This window comes from Schistocerca cancellata, chromosome 1 (assembly GCF_023864275.1).
Source record: "Schistocerca cancellata isolate TAMUIC-IGC-003103 chromosome 1, iqSchCanc2.1, whole genome shotgun sequence".
Taxonomy (NCBI): domain Eukaryota; kingdom Metazoa; phylum Arthropoda; class Insecta; order Orthoptera; family Acrididae; genus Schistocerca; species Schistocerca cancellata.
The window spans coordinates 381570071-381595690 of record NC_064626.1 but is presented as its reverse complement, the minus strand read 5'-3'; the positions used below and the strand labels follow the sequence as shown (position 1 = coordinate 381595690).

The following is a 25620-nucleotide window of genomic DNA, read 5'->3' as shown; positions in this document are numbered from 1 at the left end:
ACATATAAAACACAATTTTAATATTTCCATGTAAAACATTTCCATGTAAGGCTAGAACAAATGCACTAATGACCACCCTATTATCCTAGAACCCTTCCTGAATGTGTCGAACTAAATGTGCTCCACACTGTTTGTGTGCAGTTCCTCATTGTTTGTGTAATGTTAAAGCCCAATGGAAAATAAGACCCTGAATATTATTGAGTTTTTTAAGAGGAGTGATGGTGACTGGCATTTTTCCAAGTTTGATGCAGGCCTTAAAGGGTTCTCTTCTATTCCTGGAGCGTGCCAATAGCTAAGCAAATTGCTTATCTCCGGTTTTCCTTGCTTGCTCTCATTCAATAGAATGGTTGGTTAGATCTCTGTATTTGATATCTTGTTTCCTTTCAATGAGGCAGCCATGTTGGTATGGCTACCAGTAAATTTGAGTTTAATCCATTTCATTGTGGATCATCCACCCTAATGCCACTCCTTCTGATACATACTTCATCTGTCGGTGCCACCCATCACAACACGAGATACTTAGCATAGCAGCTACTGCACAAGATCCTAGGTACCTACACTTTAGTGTTCACAGAGAGCTTGAAGCTAAGGAATCAGCAGTGCAAACGGCTACACCTGTATGGGTATATGACAGCCTCCTATCATCCTTCTCACCATGATGGATTGGCTGTCAAATTGAATATCAAATGTGAACTTCAGTCCACTTGAATGGTATCTTTGTGCGCATAGCGGCTAGAGAAGGACTCCTTCTCCAAATGTCTGCACTTCTGCAAATTTTAGAAAAGCCGAGGTCAAACCCTTAGAGGCAACTACAAGTAATTAAGCTGAAAAAGTAGGGTGATTTGGGGGAGCTGAAACTAAGGGCTGTTCTGATAACAGCTGTGTCACTATTGTGAAAGCTTACCATGAGATAGGACTCCTAGTCCTGTCTTAGGATGGACAGGGGATAGTATGGGTCTATTATAGTTGAAGTCCGAAAAAGGAAGTAGTACCAGAAAGGCTGGATCCCCTTGGTAACAAATTGCATGCTCACAAAAGAACTGTGGGTCTTTAAGAATTTACACTTCAGATCCAGAAACTATTTTTTCACTCTCAGCCAGAATTCATCAGTATGCCAATGTATGCTTATACATTAGTGATAAACAGTTACCCAGACTGGAACAATTATTAGCTCAAGCAGTTACAGCATTAATTCAATGGCCAGATGCATCCAACCTTTCAATGTCAAGAAACAAATTTATTGTCCTCCCTTTCTTTCTTTTTTTTCCTCTCTATTTGTTTTAATCTTTATATAAATTAGAGTAGATTTCATTCCGTTGGTCTAAAAAGAAATCCTAGTTAGTACTCAACAAAATTTAGAGATGTGGATTAGCCAACCTGAATGTATTACAAATAAAAGAGAACCTTCTGTGGTTTAGTACTCGTTGAGGAACTTAGTCCTCTGGTGATATGTAAGAGCTATGATAAAGTTAATGCTAGACTATGGAAGTTACCTTTATGGTAACTGATCAAGAAAAGCTGTGTTTAAATTTGATATTTTGCCAGTGCAGACATGTCTCACGAAATGTGATCCATACCCACAAATGCACTATTAGTTGAAACTGTGGAGAAGTTGCTGTCAATCAGATGGCAACTATTACCAAAGAAGTACCTTCTAAAGGAGATGTGAGATTCAAGTCAAATGTTAATCAAATCAGTCCATGAATTTCAGTCAATAGACTGTAACACCAATCTAAATTCCAATCAGTTTCATGCATGCTTATTATTATTGTTATTATGATCATTATTATTATTATTGTATTATGAAAAGGATACATTGCTACTCCCCATAGTAGAGATATTGTGTTGCAGACAGGCACAACAATGAATTTGAAAACACACACACACACACACACACACACACACACAAACCACTGTGTCTGGCTAATGAGGCCACACTGCCAAGCCACAGGGAAAGATCAGAGAAGCAGTCCGGGGGGGTGGGGGTAAGGAAGAGGCTGGGGCAGGGAGAAGGAGGGATAGCAGTATAGGGGTGGGGGATGGTAAAGTGCTTCTTGTAAGAGCATACAAGGATGATAAGGAGAGATGGTAGGGGAGTTAGATGCAATCAGGAGGGTAGAGGAAGGGCGGTTGGGAGGGGGGGGGGGGGGGGGGAAGGGGACAGCGGAAAAGTAGAAATATTGTGGGTGTGTTGGCGAAACAAAGGGCTGTGTAGTGCTGGAGTGGGAACAGGGAAGGAGATAGATAGGTGAAGGACAGAGGGTTTATGGAAACATAGGAATATTGGAGATTGGAACACAGAATATATTGCAGGGACAGTTATCACCTGTGCAATTCAGAAAAGGTGGTTTTGGTGGGAAGGATCCAGATGGCACAGCATGTGAAGCAGTCACTGAAATGAAGAACACTATATTCAGCAGCATACTCAGCAACTGGCCAGTTTGTTGGTGGCCATTCATGCAGACAGACAGCTTGTTGGTCGCCATGCCCACATAGAATACAGCACAGTGGTTACAGTTAGCTTGTAGATCACAAGACTGGTTTCACGGGTAGCCCTGCCTTCGATGGGTTAGGTGCTCCTTGTGACCAGACTGGAGTAGGTGGTGATGGGAGGATGTATGGGACATGTCTTGCATCTGAGTCTGTTACAGGGATACGAGGCATGACGCAAAGGGTTGGGAGCAAGGGTCGAGTAGGGATGGACGAGGATATTGTATAGGTTCAGTGGGTAACAGAATACCACTGTCAGAGGGGTAGGACATTCCTCAATTCAGGGCTAATATCCCTGTAATAGACCTGTCCCATACATCCTCCCACCAACATCCACTCCAGTCCAGTCACTATCATCACATATCCCATCAAAGGCAGGGCTATTTGTGAAGCCAGTCACATGATTTTCAAGATCAGGTGCAATCACTGTGCTGCAGTCTACTTGGGCATGACAACCAACAAGCTGCCTGCCTGCTCAGCCGTCCTTGCTCGGCTGACGTGTCAACACAGGACTCCTTCGCTGGAATGGAATGCAGCCGGATGCACTCACAGCAGCTGCGGTCCGACCATGTGTACTTCGTGTGGGGAATACGAGTCTCTTGCAGCACAGCAGCAGTGGCAGCGTGGCACATGGTCCACAGGTAGAGAACGATGTACAGGAGATGCTGTGATGGAGTATTCACCTTGCCCACCAGCATCACTTGCAGTTTTAAAATCCCATACTAGCAAACAAGCAGCAATAAAGTAGTTAATTGTAACCTCATCAGGACCCCCTCCTGTGGTACAATGGATCTTTCATTGGCAGAGAACCACTGTCCACAACCAGCACCTAAGAAACTCATTGTCACCAACAATGCAGAAGTCAGCCACCCACTGCACTGCATTGTATTTGAGTGACCAGAAATCTTTACTTTCTTTCCACTTCGGATCACGGACTTTTATTATATCTAGACTGACCTTTGCATTTTCAGATTTTCTAAGTTGCTTACCACACTTCTGACAATCCACACTATGTCTTGTAGAATGTTATGCTTTTGTGCTTTTGTCTGTTTTTCAGTCTTTTTCCTCATGAACTTCTTCCCCTTGGCAGTTCCCTCGCAGAGATCTGAAAGTGTGTTTAACAAGGAATCTTTTCCAAGGGAGTGATGAGTGATCATCATAACACTTTTTCAATGAAAGGTCTCCTTTCTTGTGGAAACCAACAATGCATTTGTAATGAAATGATTTCCTTTGCCTCCTCCATGCATATTTCGTCTATGCTAGCTGATTCTTCCATCTTTAGGGGCAATTTCCCACCCCAGGAACAAGGAAGTGCCTTGAAGCTCCATCTGCTCCTCCGCCATCTTTGACAACACCATTCATGGAAAGAGGGTGAGTCCTCTAACAGAAGTTTTTTGCCACCATTACAGATGATTCTTATTTAAAATCTAATCGGCAGCTGTGATTGAACCCAAATCTTTTTATCTGATCAGTAGTCAAAGCATAGATCATGCAGATGATCAATTCATACATATTGGTCTGCCTGATTCATAAGGTTAAAGGTTTGTTTAAGTTTAAACATTCAGTAGTGCTTACTATCAACAAGGTGTATAAACATGAAACCTGACTTATCTGAAGAGATGTAATATGTAAGGGAACGAAAAATGCTAAATTTCTTACAGCAAGTGCCCATTTAGTGGCAAAGTCTGAAAGTGACATAAATTTGTCATAATTCCCTCCCAAAATAAACTTCAAGGGTGTGATCATAAAGAAACTTTTTATATTAATAAATGTAAATTTTTTCACATTCTTCCTTGTACATTGGATACTTTCACAAAACCTCGCATATCTGCAGTGTCTAAGAGCAAGAGGGTGCTGAAGTTTCAGGCAAAGTATCATAATAAGGATGAAAAAAGAGATTGTGACTTAGTTTATTTGATTTTGTAACATCCTAGACTTGTGGACATATAGGACAGTTCAATTCTGCAAGTTCCTACATCAGGCAGATAAACATTATTTAAATGAAAAAAAAAAAAAAAATCAATGTCTTAACTTTGGTGTATTAAAATTGTTCAAACACATAGTGGTGTTTTCTTTACGACAGATCAAGAGAAGATACAAATCAAGTCAAGAGAAGGTACAAATTGAGGAGGAAGAGGAATCACTTGTGACCTTGATGAGAAATGAACATACAAGAAAACTTTGAAAGTCAGAAAAGAAGAAATATATACCCTGTAGTCCAGGTTGTTTACAGGCATGCAGTGCATATTTTGAAGCTATGCAGTGGAAAGGGGAGAGATAGAGTGAGGTCACTAAGAATTGCAATTACACATGTATGAAGGGAGCTAGTGAGAATGGAGAGAACTCTTCTTACAGCTTCCTGTTCATCATTTTGACAGAAAAATCTTAATAGTATTGCTCATATTGCACTTATAACAACATTAGTAACAGTGTGTAACCATATCACTTTTGGTAAATTGATGCGTTACCCAATGTCTATGTGGCTGACGAATGATGATCACCTCAGTGAAAGTATCTGTTATTAGTTAGAATTGTAAACAGTTCCGAAGTTATGTCATTTGCGCACATACACTGGCCCTGATTGACGCTGTGCGCCTTCAAGGTGGAACAACGATGGCAGTTTTGCTACGAGTTTGCGGTACCAGCAGGTGGGGCAGTTATGCCATATGGGCACATCCCGGCACAGAGATGCGAGATGCACTATCAAACAGTGCACACTGTGGCAAAGCAAGTGATGTCATGGAGGGAAGATGGGGTTTAGCTATTCTTTACTAGAAAGTTAAAATTTGAAAAAGTTTACAGCTTTCAGCACAGGAGAAGTTGCAATGGCGAAGAAGCTCGTATCAAAGAAAAACTACACGGTTTGTCTGAATGCTGAATTAAGTAGCAGAAGTTCAGAATTTCAAAGTAATGGTGTTCATAATGTAAACACACTACTCTCTCACATTAAATTACAAAACACTTCATAGTCTTATGGACTCAAAGTATGTCTTGACATATTCCTAGACTTGGTTTTGTGCACTGGAGTGTCACTTTGTCTAAAACTGTTATTTAGAATTGCGTTCAATAAATGAGATGCGTACTACATCTCTACAGAATAAAAGAGTATAACTTGTATTAAGACACTTTCTTCCTTAATTTTATGCTATTCCACGCATATATTGTTATTATTCTCTGTTTCTGGTGCCTCTTCAACTTGCTGCAGAAACTTCATCAAATTAAAAATGAGACACTGTGTGATTCTAGCACATCTTGTGCATTTATCCTCTGCTTCCCTCATGTTTACCTTCAGTTTATAAATGAACTCTAGCGGTTTTTCTGATCCTTTCTCATCATTTTCTGTAGCATTTCCCCACTAAAGAAATTCACAGCAATTCTATGTGACATTTGACAAGTACATGGTTAATTTTCCCTCATGATAAATGATTTTTCATGTGTTCTTGTTCCTTTTATCTTAGAAGCACACTAAAATTCCTACATAACATGATGCAGAAATACAGGCAAAGTTAAGAAATACTGTGTTAACACAAAAAATGACAATTCACAGTTTGCCTACTAAACTTTTATACAAAAAATGATTTTAATAATCTTCAGCTTGGATGGCCACATGGGTGTGACAATTCCATCTTGATAAACAACTATTAAATTTAAAAGAACCTGTGTATTCTGTCATGCCACTAAGACTAGCAAGAACATACAGTCATGTAATTTTCATGACTCACTGTAAAATCCAGGACTGAAGAAACTTGTGTATCATCATACTAAACAAATGAGTATCTGGATATAGATTTGTAATTAAACTGTGTGAAATAAGATTACGGATTTTATTTGGTACACTTCAATTTAAAAATAACACATATATTACTATGTATACACAATGATTGATGACGATGAAAAATAAAGAAAGTCTTCAGTTATTTCCTCTTCTTCTCCAGATGAAGTGTACCACTGTGTGCTGCACTCAAGTCCTTTGCCAACATGCAGCTTTCATTTTTTACAAATCATGCACAGAAAAAGAAAAAAAATACTGTAGGATAGTTTTCTGTACAGAGGCAAAGGTCATGGTCATCTAATATTCACATTCGCTCTTTCTGCTCAGTAATGAAACCAGGAAAAACGGTAAGCAGTCTTTGTCCAACTAATTCTGACCTATGTCTGAAGCATATTTCTCACTGGAAGTCACTTGAGCACTTACAGCTTCCAGCGAATCAATAGCTTAATAATTAGAATCACTCCAAAATGAATCAGTGAATTCTAGTAAGATCTTCAACTATTTTCACAAGGTCATCCACTGTTGCTTCCTGTTTCATCCCGCTTCCAGTGTCAATCTGTTGAGGCAAGAAGCACAAAACAGATTAACTAAAAATAGAAAACCTGCTACACAAATATGGTGCTTATATAATGCATAATTAATCATATGACAATATAAACAGACAACAGTTCTGATTCATTATTTAAAATGAAGTTAAGATAATCTGGGTTGTTAGGCCACGTCATATTACTACAAACACCTGATGTTTCGACCGCTCTGCTGGACGCTTCTTCAGGATCTTGTAAATTCCACTGTAAATTGAGTACCATCAGAGACCAGTGTCACCATCTCTCATAAATGGGAGTTTTCCTGTGCTTGTGCTGGAGAAGTGGGATTACTGGGTAAAATACCGGTGTCTACCACTGGTTGGCCATCGTCAGTGGATAGTAAGAGATGTTTTCCCGTGCAAATGCTGAAGAAGGGACTTATTGGCTAAAGCTCCTTTGACCACCATTGGTGGGCCAATCTTATTGGTTAGAAAGGGATTTTTCCTGCACTTATGCTGGAGAAGAGATATTGCTTAAAATTCCTCCTGCTGCTACTGATGAGCCCACAGCATTGGCTAGAAGTGAAACGGGCAGAGCATGAGAGGGGAAATGTTTATCGAACACATTACTGTCCACAGAGGTGGCTTTCAGTGTGCTGTTTATATTGCTCAAACGCCGCGGATGCTTATTTATTTCCTTGATGGTGGGGGATCATGACGCTGGAAGCCTATAGGCGTGCTCTCAATTGAAGATATGAGCATTCTGAGAAATTTCAATTGTTTCTTGGGCTTTTGTTGTATAAATGTTTGTTTCCTAAGTCAGGCCAATGGCTGTCCATAGACAGAGTTTTTAAGCGAAATATTAATTATGCTAATAGGAAGGATGAGCAACCGCCTTCTCTCTCTGTTAAGTTACCTTTTATTTCTGAATTCATGGACCGCATAAACAGAATTCTAAGGAAAACTGGTATGCAGACCACTTTCTTCACTCAAAATAAAGTTCAAGACATTTTACAACTGAAAATGGATGCACTGATTACCTCCACACTGTTTGCATTTAAGAAATGACATTTGGCTGTGACAAAGAGTATACAGGTGAACAGGAAAGATTGTTAAAGAACATATTAGGGAAAACAAACGTCACATGCAACTGAAACAAAGTATGAAATTGGCGGTAGCGGAACATCATCATGAGTCTAACCAACGACATTGACCCACTAATGGCAGCCAAAGGAGTTTTAGCCAATAATCCCCTTTTTCGGCATTTGTGCAGGAAAACCTCTTACTATTCAAGGATGATGGCTCACCAATAATAACCCAAGGTTTTTTACCCAATAATCTCACTTCTCCAGCACAAGTGCGAGGGAAACTTCCCTTTATAAGAGAAGGCAACACAAGCCTCTGACAGTGCTGAATCTACAGTGGATACCACAATATTTTGAAGAAGATCACACCAGAGGTTTTGAAATGCTGATTTTTTGAAGAGATATGACATGGACTAATCAACCAGAAGACTTAAACTTCAGTGACAATGATGATGAAAGCCTGCAAACTTACATTATTTAAACATTTATGTTTTTTGTTTAGTATTTACAATTATTCTTCCTTTAAAAAGAGACGCAAGAAGAAGAAGACTGTGCCACTACATATTCCTGCTTCTCAGGAAGGCTGCATCAATAACAAAAAAAAGGTCAACTCTAAATGTATCATGATTATGTCATATTTCCTATACCTGTAAACCAGCTGCAACTTCCTTCATGTTTTCATGTGACAAATCAAGGAAACTCTCCACAAGGTCTCCATCTATGAATCCCTCACAAGGTTCTGTTTTAGTATCAGTATTGAAACTCCTCCAGAATCCATGGTCGATTTTGCCAACAGACTTAATGACATGTGTTAATTTGTCCTCAAGTTCATGCAGGAATTCGTAGAAATCATTTGGGATCTGCGTAACCAAACCTAAAATATCAAAAATAAAACATTACAATGGTATTCTAAATACAATAACAAAAAGCAGACTATGCACTGGAATAAAAAAATTAACACATGCACAGTAGTACAAAAGCGCTCGAGGCATCAGCACAAGGTACATAACACTTGTAGCAATTGCAGTATAAAGTACGTGAAAAACTAAACGAAGTGCAATGCACATACTTCTACTTCGAAATAAGCAGCTCCTTTTTGACTTCGTAAGAAGTAAGTTCATGTGTAACTGTCACAATAAACACAGATTGTACGCATTGTGGGATGAGCTGACTGTTGTCTGAAAACAGCTGGAAGTTTTGGTGGAAAATTGACTGATATGACCACTAAGACTTGCACTGTTGGTGGAATTTGTCAAGACAGCCACCTGTGGCTGCAAATTTGTCATGAAGCTTCCCAGGTTCCTCTATTAGCGATGCAGTCCACAAAGAATTCCAATACAGCACTATGTACACCCACTGTGGGCTAGTGGGTCACACCCAGATCTGGAGCTATTTCGCTAAAAAAGAGAGAAGGGGCTGTTAGCTGTGGGTAGCCTGAATATTCAGTGTGAGTTTTATCTTAGCAAAATAGTATTTATGAGGTGAACAAGCTAAATGTGAACTTGTTACTTAATCTGAAAAGACCATCTGTCAGGTGAAAGAGAGAATTCCAAGAAAAAATTATGAGCAGGGCTTGCAGTCAGCAGCAGATCATCAGCCACAAAGCTATAAAAATATCTGTCACCTGGGATCTGAGCTGTTTCCACAGATGAATGGAATTGATGAAGACAGCTACCTTTACTTGTGGGGTCTCAGCACAGCTGTCAATCTGCAACACTGTTCCAGGGACTGATCAGGATCCACCGGTCAAGAGCCAATATAAGGGTCTAAGCTACAGATTTTTGTCAATTTTGTGATAAAGCTGCCTGCAGATTCTTTGACTTGCACTTCTGAGAAAGAGACTTGTAAAGCTGCCATGAATAAGTCAGGTGTGCATCATACACTGGAAACAGCCATTCAAGTGGCCGAGTATGCATGAAAAATTTTATTTTTCAATCTTTTTATTCATGTTAGGTGAAACTCTGAGAAACATGGGTGACTATCTGCCTTCAGAGGTGTTGTTGTTGTCTTCAGTCTGAAGACTGGTTTGATGCAGCTCTTCATGCTACTCTAACCTATGCAAAGCTCTCCATCTCTGAATAATTACTGAATCTGCTCCCTGTACTCATTTCCTGGTCCTGATGATATCTTGCTGCCTCAGAATGTGTCCTATTAAGTGATCCCTTCTGTTAGTCAAATAGTGCCACAAATTTTTTGTCTCATCAATTCTATTCAGTACCTCCTCATTAGTCACATGATCTACCCACCTAATCTTCAGCTTTCTTCTGTAGCACCACATTCCATAAACTTCTATTCTCTTCCTACCTAACCGTTTATCATTTATGTTTCATTTGTATGCATGCCTACACTCAATATACATACCTTCAGGAAAAGACTTCCTAACACTTAAATTTATGTTCAATATTAACAAATTTCTCTTCTTCAGAAATGCTTTTCTTGTGATTGACAGCCAGCATTTTATATTCTCTCTACTTCGGTCATCATCATTTATTGCTGCCCAAATAGCAAAACTCACCTACTACTTTAAGTGTCTCATTTCCTACTTTAAAACCCTCAGCATAACTTCATTTAATTCTACTATGTTCCATTATCCAGATTATTGTAGTAGGTGGTGTGGGGAACAGCCTGGCTAAGGACAGTAATTACAGCATAAGGGGGTGCCTATATGAAATAAAATAGGAGTAGCAACTACACACACAAATGTGAATTTTGTGTAGCCCCTACAGTGCCTTGACCAGCCCTGGGTGAACACTGCTGTGAGCCGAGTGGACACACAGTTGAGTAGGCTACTGGTGACTGAAATGAAATCTGCGCACTATCACACAAAGCAAGATGGCAGTCCATAAATCCGTAAGAGCATGAGGAGATGGAGATCTTTTCTGAACAGCACACTGCAAGGCATCCCATATATTTTCAATAATGCTTGTGTCTGGGGAGTTTGGTGGCCATCAGACGTGTTTAAACTCAGAAGAGTGTTCCTGAAGGCACTCTGTAGGAATTCTGGACATGTGTGGTGTCACACTGTCCTGCTGGAATTGCCCAAGCCTGTTGGAAAGCACAATGGACATGAATGGATGCAGGTGATCAGACAGGATGCTCATGTATGTCACCATCAAGAGTCATATCTGGATGTATCAGAGGTATATCACTCCAACTGCAAATCCCCCACACCATTACAGAGCATCCACCAGCTTGAACAGGGTCAATGTATTCCATGCCTGTACATGTCCATCCACTTGATACAACTTGAAACGAGACTCATTCGACCAGACAACATGTTTCCAGTCATCAACAGTCCAATGTCGGTGGCCCAGGCAAGGCATAAAGCTTTGTGTCGTGCAGTCATCAAGGGGACAAGAGTGGACCTTTGGCTCTGAAAGCCCATATCGATGATGTTTTGTTGAATGGATGAGGAATCTGAATTCCTTACTGTGATATTTGTCAGACAGTAGCAAAGCAGTTAATAGTTTGTGGTGACTTCAATGTAGATTTTCTAAAGAATTCTGATAGGAAAAATGATCTGCAGCCTTATATGGAACCTGCAATCAGATCTCAGTAATTAACTTTTCAACATGTGTGGACAAAGATACTAAGGCCATAACTGGTAATGTTTTCTTTGGTGAAGCTCAAAGCAAGAAAATAACTGTGTGGTGTACAGTATAGATACTCCTCAGTGCAAATCAAAATAATTAATGACTCCAGAACAAAGGTTTTAAGAATAGTTTATATCATATAACCTGGGATGAAATTTATAATGAACCAAATTGTAACATAAAATTAATTTATTCCATGATACATTCATATTATTATATGAAAGTAGCTTCCTGCATAAACTAATTAGAAAGGACATTAACAGCCATGTAAAAAACCATGGATCACTACAGGCATTTAAGTATCTTGGAAAAGGGAAAGAGAAACTTATCTGTTGGAAAGAGGTAGAGATCCTGCAGTATTTATACACACTACAAAACTACTGAAAATTATTAAAAAATCACGGAACATGCACATAATATCAGAAATCAGTCATTCGGGCAACAGACTTAAGTCTATATGAAAGTGAGTGAAACAAGCGACAGGACAATCAGCCACACAAGAGGATAATATTACTATTAAACTGAATGGAAGAGCTAGAAATGACAAGTCACAGGGAGCAAATATATCTAATAATCATTTCTGAAAAATCGTAGAAAGTTGACATACAGCTCAAGAGAAAAAAAAGTCACAGCAGTTTGCTGAGAAAGCAACTATCATAAAATTCAATCATACGAGTGTATCACCAATTTCTCCTTCTGAAATTAAGAAAATTATGTATTCTCTAAAAACTCATCTGATTTTGATGGTGTTTCCAATAGAGTACTAAAGCTTTGTCTCCTTGTAATATGCCTGATCTTATCTGAAATATGTGATCCATCACAAACTTAAAGCATTTTTGCAGAGAGACTGAGATATGCCATTGTCAGACCACTATTTAAGAAAGATGATAGCAGCAATGTCAATAACTACCGACCTGTTTCACTGCTGACATCATTTTCCAAAATTTTTGAGGAGGTGATGTATCCTAGAATAGGGCCTCACCTGGGCAAAAATAATATCCCCAGCAAATTACACTTTGAACTTCGGAAGAGTTGCTCTACTGAGAATGCCATTTACATGTTAGCTCACCAAATGTAACAAGTATCAAATAATAAAATAGTGCCCGCTGCTATTTTTTGCGACCTATCTAAAGCATTTGACTGTGTCCGTCACAGTATTCTCCTGGATAAATTAAAGTTTTATGGGAGTGATGGTGTAACCAGTCAATGAATAATGTTGTATCTAACCGAATACATGCAGAAAGATGTACTTAATGTTTCAACCAATATAGTCTGGGACTATTATTCTGGCTGGAGAGAAATCATGTATTAGGGTTTTCAAAGGCTCAATCTCAGGTCCACTATTCTTCCTTTTATATTTAAATGATCTTGTGTCTCATATAAAACAGGCAGAATTAGTTCTTTTTGCAGATAACACAGTCAATCCAAGCATACAAACAGAAACAGTAGAAGTGGTAAACAATTTTTTAAAAGTATCATTGACAGGTTTTCTGTGAATCGTCTCACTCTCAGTTTTAAAAGGACACAACACACTCAGTTATGCACATCTAGTGGTACTACACCAATGAGAAGTATAACACAACGTGGGGGAATAATAAATAGGGTGGAAACTTGAAAATTATTAGGTGTCAATATTAATGAAAAATTAAACTGGAAAAAGCACATTTTGGAACTCCTAAAACAACTTAGTTCAGCCACAAAGAATGGAAAATCCAGGATGGAATGTAGCAATATTACGAGAAGGAAAGTCCCTACTCACCACAGAGCGGAGATGCTGAATTGCAGATAGGCACAACAAAAAGACTCTCACAATTATAGCTTTCGGCCATTAAGGCCTTCGTCAACACCACACACTCACACACACACACACACACACACACAAAACTGCAGTCTCAGGCAACTGAAACTGAGTGTGGTTTCAGTTGCCTGAGACTGCAGTTGTGTGTGTGTGTGTGTGTGTGTGTGTGTGTGTGTGTGTGTGTGTGTGCGCCGCACGCATGTGTGTGTGTCTATTGTTGACGAAGGCCTTAACGGCTGAATGCTATAACGGTAAGAGTCTTTTTGTTGAGCCTAGCTGCAACTCAGCATCTCCACTGTATGGTGAGTAGCAACTTTCCTTCCAATAATAGTGTTACATTCCATCCTAGATTTTCCATTGTTTAATATTATGAAAAGGATAGTTGTTACTCACCATACAGGAGAGATGCTGTCACAGATATGCACAACAAAAAGACTGTCAGAAGTGAGCTTTCAGCCAACAAAGCCTTCATCAAAAATAGACAGTTCACACACACACACACACACACACACACACACACACACACACACAAAAGCAAACCCAAGTCACACAAATATGATTACAGTCTCTGGCTGCTGTGACCAGACTGAGCAACAGCGCATGATGGGAGAGGCAACCAGGTAATGGGCGTAAGGAGGTGGCTGGAATGGGGAGGGAGATGGATAGCAGGGTAGGGGAGGAGGAAGGTAAAGTGCTGCTTGTGGGTGCATACAGGGAAGAGGTGGAGACAGAGTAGGGCAGCTAGATGTGATCGGGAGGTTAGATGGAGGGCAGGGGGTTAACAGAAAAGGAGAGAAGTAAAAAAGACTGAGGGTGCGTTGGTGGAATAGAGGGCTGTGTAGTGCTGGAATGGGAACAGGGACGGGGCTAGATGGGCATGGACAATGACTAACGAATGCTGAGGCCAGAAGGGTTACACAAATATAGGTTATACTGTAGGGAGAGTTCCCACCTGCACATTTAAGAAAATATGGTGTCTTGGGAATAACACAGATGGCACAGTCCGGGAAGCACTGACAGGGCAATATCTTATAGGGTAGTGTGCTCAGGGAGGGGGTGGCCCAGCTGTTTCTTCGTCACAGTCTGTTAGTGGCCATTCAAGCGCACAGGCAGCTTGTTGGTTGTCATGCCCACATAGAATGCAACACAGTGGTTGCAGCTTAGTTTGTAGACCACATGACTGGTTTCACAAGTAGCCCTGCCTTTGATGGGACAGGTGATGCTTGTGACCAGACTGGAGCAGGTATTGGCGGGAGGTTTTTGGGAGACGTCTTGCATCTAGGTCTATACAGGGATATGAGCTGTGAGACATGGGATAGGGGTTGCGTAGGGATAGACGAGGAGCATATGGAATGAGAGTGCAATGGAAAGAGCAACATTTTAGTGAGGTACAAGTCATATAATGCTGCATCACTGGATCTATAGGTTATCTGAAAACTTCCGCTCGTGTTCTGAGGAATTATGAGCTTAAAGTAGTAATACCGAAATGAAGAGCAGTAATTTTGCTGATTAACTGATAACTGTGGTGCTAGACTGATGTGAGTATTTCCGACAGGTAAAATATGTGGTAACATTTTGTGATTTTGTGGGGATTTAATTTTCTGGTTGAATAAGAGTAGTGCTCAGAGCTGAGTAGAGAAGTGGGGCAATGATTTGGTACAACTCCCATCCCCTTAATTTTGATTTAAGTAGTAATTAAGTTATGTGATGGTGACTATTCTTTTTTCATAACATAATGATTAGTAAATCTATGCTACTGCACACATGGAGTTTTTGCTATTTTGCAAATGGGAAAGAAACCCAAATCTTTCAAGTTTAACCAGTTTCAGACAGAGTTATGACTCACAGTAAAGTTTTGAGGTGGACTGTGCACTTTATTTTAAATTTTTACTAGTCCATACCTTTTGTGCTACAGTCAATTTTACTGTTAATTATTGTGATGTTATGAGGACAATGTAATGTATATATTTGTGAAGTAATGACAATCATTTTTAGTGTGAAACCTTTTTTTTAATTTAAGTTAGAAGTAAAAGTAAGTATACTAAAGTAGGGTATTTTGTCTAATTTTTTCATGTACTTTTGCAGATGAGAACCACCTCCAAGGGAACTGATAGCAGTGCATTTGCTTACTAACTGCCACTTGGACCTGTTGAAGGTGTGGACAACTTGGTGAGAAAATGTTTGAAAGCTCATTAAAAGTCTAAAAGTGCTTGTGAAAAATACTAAACACTGAGCAAGTGAAATTTTCTGTCTGAAAAGTGAACTGCAATGCACAGTGTAATTTAACTTTTTGCAATCCACGAGGATTTACTTTTTAACAAGACAGAAATTTTACAAAGTGATATGTGCCTTAAAAGGCAATCCCCACTTACCCAAAAAGGATATCACTGATGATGAAGATGCCAAATTTTTATTAAAAGTATAACTTGTGGATATTTTGTGCAATTGTATAATTCACTTAATGTAAATATTTTGTATGGGGATTTTCAAATGGCCAGTACATGTAAGTATAAATTTGAACAAACATATGTACTGTAGTTCCTGATAGGGAGATTTCTTATGTAATATTCTTTTGTGTGTAGAATGTTAAACCCACTTTCTGATCACTGAATTGCCCAGTTAGCTATTTGCAATATCTATCTGGTCAATCCTAGGAGGGGGTAATGTGACGAAGCAAGCTGGGATATTTTTATTTCCCCTCGTTTTGCCATCTGCCGCCTCAAAATTCTTTTTTCATTTTAACTAATTACCATTAAAATATGTGAGTATAATCTACATTTCCATAAAAGAGAAAGGCTGGATCTCAGTTTTAAAGAATATAACACCAGATCTAACTCTGTGCTTAGTTTTGTGTACGTACTTGATTTTGTAATTTATTTCGACTATACCTAGTTGGTATCTTTTGTTATTTGTAATTTTTTCGTAACTTAAATTCTATTGTTGACTTATAAACAAATATAAATTCTGTACTAATTATGAACATTTGGAGGAACAACTAACACTATTGTTAAAGGATCCATCTGACTCTATGCGAAAACATGCTAGCAAAGCCAGCCCTTAATTAATTCCAAAGTAATTAACAGTTTTGTCAAAAGTATTGTTGCATAATGATATCTGTTAATTTCAACATTTAATGAAATAATTCGGCCTACCTCTTGTAGTAGAAGAAACTGTTAAAAAGATGGAATTTTTTGATGTATTCCGTTAATTTGATGAGTTAAGTTTTAATTGTAATTTCTGTAGAGTAAACATCAAACAATGTGTAGCTTCAGTGCCTAATATTGTGAGGATATATAAAGGCCCATTTTTGGTCACGAGACAGTCAATCCACAGTCGAGCTTCAGATGCAGAACCCGTACTGGTTAGATCAACAACAATGCATCAACTTAACAGTGAAATAAGTGTTCCACCAATAGGCTGTGTGTTAAAGCAATGACAGTGTCTGTTCAATATATTTGAAAGACTGAAATATGTGGTTAGTTTTTTACTGCTCATAGATGTTCAACAGTAAACTATTGTAGCAGTATGTGGTGTTTGCCTGTAACCTATTAATGAGGCTTATTGAAAGTTAAACAATACTTAGCTGGCCATATTAAATGTGTATACTGGGGGCTCGTGAACAGTGAAAGTAAAAAACTGTGAAACGCAAATGTACACCTGTCGGCTACAGCATTTAAAGTATTCAGTGTTGAACTTCCAGCCCCATTTTTCAGCCAGTATAGCAACGCAGTACGTAGACACCAAGGACAATCAAAGAGGAAAGAAAGCAGGCAAATGTCACAATATGAGAGGACTTTTGAATCGTTTTACAAATAAGTTAAAATGTTCTTTTTGGAGTAAATTCGGACCAGTGATATGTGGCCATTATCTTGCATGATTCGACAGTCATTTGCTCTAACAACTGAGATACTGAATAACTGATGTGAAGTTGGGTAAAATGACAGCTTTCACTAGGAGTTTAATTTTGTCCAATGATGCTATCCGTCATTGTGGCAGTGGAGAGTATATCTGGGAAGTAAATTAATGTTATCTTCACAGTGCAACACATTTTTAATTAAGTTAGTCAACTTGTGCGTCAACATGGTGGCGACCACTTTTTACGTGTCTTCTCATTCTCTGAAACAATCAAAAACAACTTTTCAGGAGTTTTTATAGATGTAATCGAACAGTATGGTACTACACACCTTTGTAACCCATTTTCCAAAATGTAAATTGCAAAACAAACCATCATAGTGAATTTGCATTATGAGAGTTGGAGTTGTGAGCTAGCCAGTGATGTCACAGGCATAACATGACTCGAATGAAACATTTAAGTGGGTTTTCAAATTATTTGAATTTCATTTCCTTTTTTATAGAAGAATACTGAAATTCAAGTGGAAACAAAGCATGTTAGGAGCCTAAAATGACATAATTAATCATTCAGACAGTTTCCAGAAAACAGTCAAATACCCTATTGAGAGTGAGGATACAGTTGGTCATGGCGACCTGGAATGAGGTTGTTGGTTTTCAGTTCGTTGGGCATTGGGAAAGGTAGTGTTCAACTGCAGTTAGGCCATGGGCATTATGGATGTTGTGTAAAGGGAGGTTGCATCAATAGCAACGAGCAGGGCACCATGTGGTAAAGAAACATGAACTGTGGAGTGATTGGAGGAAATGGTTGGTATCATTTATTCAGGAGGGTAGGCTGCGGGTAATAGGTTGGAGGTGGTGGTCTATGGGAACAGAGATTCTTTCAGCGGGGGCACAGCAATCGGCCAAAAGTGTCATCGTGGTTGGTTGGATTTGTGGACTTCAGGAAGCATGTAGAAGTCAAAAGTGTGGTGAGTGGTAGGGGTGAGGAGAGAAATGAACTCCAGGAAGAGGTTCTGGGATGGGCACTACGATTTGAGAAGAGACTGGAGATCCTGCTGGATTTCTGGAATGGGTCAATGTGGCTGGGTTTGTAGGTGGATGGATCTGACAGCCAGTGGAATCCTTCTGCCAGGTAATCCTTGTGGTTCAAAACTACTGTGGTAGTGCCTTTGTCAGCAGGTAGGATTATACGGGATTGGTATCAGTTTTTAGGAGGTGGATGTTGCATGTGGAGGGATTTGGGGAATGATGGTGAGGCAAGGTTTGAGGTTAAGACATTCTGGAAAGTTAATGGGGGTGATTTGGGGGCAATGGGGGTGAATCATGGTTGGATGGAGGAGTGAACTGAGTCAGGCAGGTTTCAACATTGGTCTTTGGTTGAGTCTTTAACAAGTCACGCATGACTGAATTTGAGAAAGGGGCAAAAGGTGAGGCCTTTGGAAAGGACTAGTACTTTTGCATGACTAAGGTTCTTGGAGGAAAGATTCATGACTGTTTCAGGTCTGTTTAGGTTATGGATTCTATATAGTGGTGGGAGGGAGTTTTTGAGAGTGGGGTAAATGTAGTAGATCTGCGAGACATGGTTTGTCAGCTATGAGGGATGTGGGGGTGGTACGGAGTTCGATGTAGAGGTGGTGGATAGTAGTAGTCCAAGGTGGGAGTAGGAAGTGGACCGAGTGCAGAGTTATTTGAGGTGGCATTGTGCATGTTGATCCAGTTCCTGGAGGGAAAGAGTTTCAATGTGTAATATGGGATCCAGAAATCTGGTATTGTGTAACAGGAGAATTTTGTGGATGGAGAGAAGGTATTGCAAGGAGGTTTGGGCCTGACTGATATGGTTATTTGGGACTATGTTGGTGAGGGTTAAGGATTGGCGGAATCTGAAAAGATGGAGGTCACTGTGGAAGGAAGGGTGGCAGCCAGAGATGGGTAGTTTGATGGTAAGGCAATTTGGGAGGACTCCATGAGAAAAGCAACAACGCAGGAACAGTATGAGGGACTGGGTTCTGGTTAGGAACAAGGAAACTTTTCCATACTGATGCAGATGGAAGCAGCAAGAATCCATGCATAAAAATTGGAAAATAATGCAGAATTAAGTCAGAAAAAGATTCGCAAAAATACACCCACCCACACAGATGGAAAAAAAAAATAAGGATGAAGTAAGGGGAAGCAAGACTAAATCTGATAGAGTTGGCCAATAGTGAAAGGTGAAAACCAACTGAAATTGACCTGAAGACACAATGAGATCAAAGAAAAAATAAATAAAAAGATTGTAGTGTGGGTTGCAGGTCTGTGGGTGGCTAAGTGTGAAAAAGGGGGATGGCAGATGTGACTAGATTAGGTGAAGTTAGTGAGTGCGAACTGGACTAGGGAGGAGAAGGTGTGCGCAGTGGGGAGGGATTGGTAGGATGAGATAAAAGTTCATATGGCACAGGAAAGGTATGGGAAATAACATGCAAATATAAGTGACAGTGATGCAAGAAGAGTGATCAGTTTGAAGATATAAGATTAATGATATTGGTAGGAGTTATGTGGCACATGAGATGCCACTCCAACGATCATGGTTTGTAAGGCGACAAGAAAAACACAGAAAATAAGACAGAGAAGGCCGGACAGTGACTATAGTAATGCTTTAGAAAATAGTAACAAAAGAAAATAGCATTGGGTTACAGGATGGGAGAAAAACCATCAGGCAAGATCAAACAATGAAAAATCCAGGATGGACAGGAACAATATTGTGAAAAGGATAGCTGCTACTCATCATATAGCAGAAATGCTGAGTCGCAGATAGGCACAACAAAAAACCCGATGGAAAGTGAGTTTGCGGCCAACAAGGTCTTCGTTGAAAAAAGACAACATACATATACACACACTCAAGCAAACCAATGTCACACATACATGACCACAATCTCTGGCTGCTAAGGCCAGACTGTGAGCAGTAGCGCGTGATGGGATAGGAACTAACTAACTAACAATTCATGTTACGCAAGGAGTGTTTAAAAAGTAAGAGGGGATTTTTAACTTTGTGTGTTGTTTTAAATTGATTTGCAAGACTTTTACATACTTCATCTGTTATCATCTGTCAAAAAGCTTACATGTGTTTTGGCAGTATTGGAGATTATTTGTTTTGTGTAAAAATGGATAAAAAAATCCATATAAAATTTTGCTATTAGAATGGAATAGTGTGCATCCAAGTTAAATGTTAAACATTGCTTTTGATGAGTCTCTCATAAGTAAAACAAGGATTTACAAGTGGCATAATCATTTCAAAGAAGACTGTGAAGATGTTGAAGATGATGATGGCCCTGAATGCCCAAACACATCCATCAATGGAATCACGGAAAAAATGAAAGAAATGACTATTAAAGATTATGGCATCACAATCAGAGAAGTTGCTGATAATATTGGCATACCAACTGGATCATGTCATAAAATTATTCTGGGTAAGTTTGTTCCTATATTGTTTAATTTTAATGACAGTTACTCAGGAGCTAATAGATGAAGTCAACCATGATACAAAACTAATTAAATGTGTCATAATAGGTGACAAAAAATGAGTAGATGAGTATGATGTTGAAACTAAGGCTAAATCATCACTGTGGAAACATTTTGGATACCCAAGACCAAAAATAGCGCTACATGTGTTGTCAGATGTGAAGGTTATGCTAACAGTGCTGTTCTATTTTAACTGTAGTGCACCACACGTTCTTGCCACAAGGTGAAACAAACAAAATAGGATACTACTTACAAGGTGAATGTTGTTTGTGTGAAGCAATCTCGGCGGGGGAGAGGGGGGGGGGGGCGCCTGGATTTGTGGCAGAGGAATTCATGGTTTTTGCACCACAATAATGCTTCTGCTCACACTTCATTGCATCACCATAAATCTTTGGCTGAAAACAACACTGAACGATTCCCTATCCTCCATATTCACTCCACGTGCCTTTGTGTGTCAAAAAGAAAAAAAAACCTTAAAGGGTAGTCCTTTAAAAGCACAGATGACATTAAAAGCACATTGCTGAGAGAGCTAAAAGTTGTCCCAAAGACAGAGTTCTATGAGAATTTCAGGAATTGGAAAAAGTGCTGGGTTGATTGTACAATACATAATTGCGAATAGTTTGAAGATGATAATATTGATGTAGACTAATAAATAAACCAAATATTAGATACAATATTCACCACAATAATACTGTTGCATCCACTAATTAGCCATCACGCTGTCAACACCTGAATCCTGACAACATTTTCTTTTTGATGCCTGTCCAAGTATCACTGATATGAAAGAACTTTTCACCTTGCTCTCTTTATTTCCTTACTTGTATTAAGTATTTGAATTGCCTGTTAACTACATCAGTTTTCTCTGCCAGAATCTCTCTCTCTTACAGATAAATCCTATGTCATGCAGTGCCTTGTGCAAAACATCTTTCTGCCAAGGAAAATATTGCATAATATTGGCACTATTTTTGGATTTGTGTAAAAGTCCTTCATTGTTTGTCGAATTATCAGTTTTGGAAAGTGGTCTACAATGATGGGTTTCCTGCAAAATTCTTAGTGCTCTTTCTTGACAATTTCAGTAAACCATGCGGTTTATTTTCGTTTTCTTTTCTGATGTGAGCTATTGTGGCAAATCTGACTTTTGTTTATATTGCAGCACTGTGGGACTGGCAATATTAGCCAACAGTTCTTTTTGTGTCAACTCTTTAATACTGGCTGTACTTACACTCTGGCCAGAGCAGCTGGAGATAGTGGTCATGTGCACGTGAAGTGTGCGCATGCTTATGTGAGTGTGTTTTCTTTTCTTTTCTGAAGAAGGTTTTGGCCAAAAGCTCAGTGTGTAAAGCTTTTTCATCTTAGGCTGAATAGCAACAGTGGCTTCTGGCATGTTCAAAATTGAGTGCACCTTTCCTTTGATGGGGGCACTGTCTTGCTTTCAACATCAACAACACCCAAGCATTACTGATCATGTGCTGTATTAGTGTGCTGAGTGTCGTCATTGGGATTACTTAAGGAGCGGTCATGCATAGCTGTGTCATGCATAAATGGTCAAAAAAAAGTTCCTAGAAAGCAAAGTTAAAAGTTGAATGTTTTCAATTTTAATGTTTTATGTCAGTTCCCAGGGTAATAGTCCTTCAGTGATTTCATTTATTTGCGGATAGGCAAGTGGAAATATTTATAAAAGCTGTAGATGAGACAGCGTTGCATTCCTAATCAATAGTTTCTATGGTGGAACATACTGCTATTAGTACATAATTGAAAAAAAGGCTACTGTGATCGGTAATTACCTGTTAAATTAATGTGGACACACAACATACAAATGGTTACTTTGGTATGAATGTGAAATGAACTTGACTGTTAATACAAGACTGGATGCATCTACACATTGTTAGGGAGCATGTTACTTGCCAAAGGGATAATAAATCAAAGTAATATTGATTTGTGCAGTTACTACTTCAAAGTGCTATTTTTAATCTTTTAACTGAGAGAGACTTTAAGATTCGAAAAGTATAAAAGGTATGTATTTGTACTAAGCACAGGGTCAGCTTTATTTTGTAACAAACACATTCTGTATGTAAAACTCCCATACTCAAGTATGTATATGGTTATAATAGAAGGAAACATTCCACGAAGGAAAAATATATCTAAAAACAAAGATGATGTGACTTACCAAATGAAAGTGCTGGCAGGTCGACAGACACACAAACGAACACAAACATACACACAAAATTCAAGCTTTCGCAACAAACTGTTGCCTCATCAGGAAAGAGGGAAGGAGAGGGAAAGACGAAAGGATGTGGGTTTTAAGGGAGAGGGTAAGGAGTCATTCCAGTCCCGGGAGCGGAAAGACTTACCTTAGGGGGAAAAAAGGACGGGTACACACTCGCACACACACACATATCCATGTGTCTGTATATGTGTGGATGGATATGTGTGTGTGTGCGAGTGTGTACCCGTCCTTTTTTCCCCCTAAGGTAAGTCTTTCCGCTCCCGGGACTGGAATGACCCCTTACCCTCTCCCTTAAAACCCACATCCTTTCGTCTTTCCCTCTCCTTCCCTCTTTCCTGATGAGGCAACAGTTTGTTGCGAAAGCTTGAATTTTGTGTGTATGTTTGTGTTCGTTTGTGTGTCTGTCGACCTGCCAGCACTTTCATTTGGTAAGTCACATCATCATATATATATATATATATATATATATAAAATAGAGGGAAACATTCCACGTGGGAAAAATATATTTAAAAAGAAAGATGATGAGACTTACCCAACAAAAGCGCTGGCAGGTCGATAGACACACAAATAAACACAAACATACACGCAAAACTCTAGCTTTCGCAACCAACGGTTGCCTCGTCAGGAAAGAGGGAAGGAGAAGGAAAGACAAAAGGATTGGGTTTTAAGGGAGAGGGTAAGGAGTCATTCCAATCCCGGGAGCGGAAAGACTTACCTTAGGGGGAAAAAAGGACAGGTTTACACTCGCACACACACACATATCCATCCACACATACACAGACACAAGCAGACATTTGTAAAGGCAAAGAGTTTGGGCAGAGATGTCAGTCGGGACGGAAATACAGAGGCAAAGATGATGTTGAAAGACAGGTGAGGTATGAGCGGCGGCAGATTGAAATTAGCGGAGATTGAGGCCTGGCGGATAGCGAGAAGAGAGGATATGCTGAAGGGCAAGTTCCCATCTCCGGAGTTCTGACAGGTTGGTGTTAGTGGGAAGTATCCAGATAACCCGGACGGTGTAACACTGTGCCAAGATGTGCTGGCCGTGCACCCAGGCATGTTTAGCCACAGGGTGATCCTCATTACCAACAAACACTGTCTGCCTGTGACCATTCATGTGAATGGACAGTTTGTTGCTGGTCATTCCCACATAGAACGCTTCACAGTGTAGGCAGGTCAGTTGGTAAATCACGTGGGTGCTTTCACACGTGGCTCTGCCTTTGATCGTGTACACCTTCCGGGTTACAGGACTGGAATAGGTGGTGGTGGGAGGGTGCATGGGACAGGTTTTACACCGGGGGCGGTTACAGGGGTAGGAGCCAGAGGGTAGGGAAGGTGGTTTGGGGATTTCATAGGGATGAACTAAGAGGTTACGAAGGTTAGGTGGACGACGGAAAGACACTCTTGGTGGAGTGGGGAGGATTTCATGAAGGATGGATCTCATTTCAGGGCAGGATTTGAGGAAGTCGTATCCCTGCTGGAGAGCCACATTCAGAATCTGATCCAGTCCCGGAAAGTATCCTGTCACAAGTGGGGCACTTTTGGGGTTCTTCTGTGGAAGGTTCCGGGTTTGAGGAGATGAGGAAGTGGCTCTGGTTATTTGCTTCTGTACCAGGTAGGGAGGGTAGTTACGGGATGCAAAAGCTGTTTTCAGGTTGTTGGTGTAATGGTTCAAGGATTCCGGACTGGAGCAGATTCGTTTGCCACGAAGACCTAGGCTGTAGGGAAGGGACCGTTTGATGTGGAATGGGTGGCAGCTGTCATAATGGAGGTACTGTTGCTTGTTGGTGGGTTTGCACCAACCTGTCAGAACTCCGGAGATGGGAACTTGCCCTTCAGCATATCCTCTCTTCTCGCTATCCGCCAGGCCTCAATCTCCGCTAATTTCAATCTGCCGCCGCTCATACCTCACCTGTCTTTCAACATCATGTTTGCCTCTGTATTTCCGTCCCGACTGACATCTCTGCCCAAACTCTTTGCCTTTACAAATGTCTGCTTGTGTCTGTGTATGTGTGGATGGATATGTGTGTGTGTGCGAGTGTAAACCTGTCCTTTTTTCCCCCCTAAGGTAAGTCTTTCCGCTCCCGGGATTGGAGTGACTCCTTACCCTCTCCCTTAAAACCCAATCCTTTTGTCTTTCCTTCTCCTTCCCTCTTTCCTGACGAGGCAACCGTTGGTTGCGAAAGCTAGAGTTTTGTGTGTATGTTTGTGTTTATTTGTGTGTCTATCGACCTGCCAGCGCTTTTGTTGGGTAAGTCTCATCATCTTTCTTTATATATATATATATATATATATATATATATATATATATATATATATATATATATATATATATATATATATATATATATATATATATATATATATATATAGAGCTTTACATTTATTGCCACATCAGGGATGAACATTTTACTAATACTAATCTTATAGGGCTAGAATTGGATTGTAGTCAGGCTGAGAGATAATAGTATTTTTGCGACAAGGAACATTCCTTTTGGCCTCATTGAGATCTCTGCTTGCTGAAGACACTGAGAAAGAATCTATGTCAATTTTACTGCTCACAACATGGCTGATATCCCGCCAGCCAGTCATAAAATTTTATAGTACCACATTGTCAGAATTGTCTTACAGTAACTTAGGAGCGCAATACAAATTCACGTTGATATCTGACCTCCATACTCCCTGTCCGCCAGCATTAATAAACAGTATAGCCATAATCAGTCACCAGGTAAAATGGAAAAAAGGAGTACAGATTAGGGTTTAATGTCCCACTGATGACATG

The 25620-nt window shown here is 39.8% G+C and overlaps 1 protein-coding gene across 1 annotated transcript in view; it reads right to left on the bottom strand.

The window, feature by feature from the left end:
* Positions 1–6295: 6295 nt before the first annotated feature.
* LOC126175119 (DNA damage-binding protein 1) overlaps positions 6296–25620 on the bottom strand; it is a 189650-nt gene continuing 170325 nt past the window's right edge. The window contains exons 20-21 of the mRNA XM_049921676.1: positions 8521–8747; positions 6296–6818 (exon numbers count right to left, since the gene is read on the bottom strand). Coding sequence (XP_049777633.1) covers positions 6735–6818; positions 8521–8747 — 311 coding nt within the window. The 3' untranslated portion in view covers positions 6296–6734. The remainder of the gene's footprint in view (positions 6819–8520; positions 8748–25620) is intronic.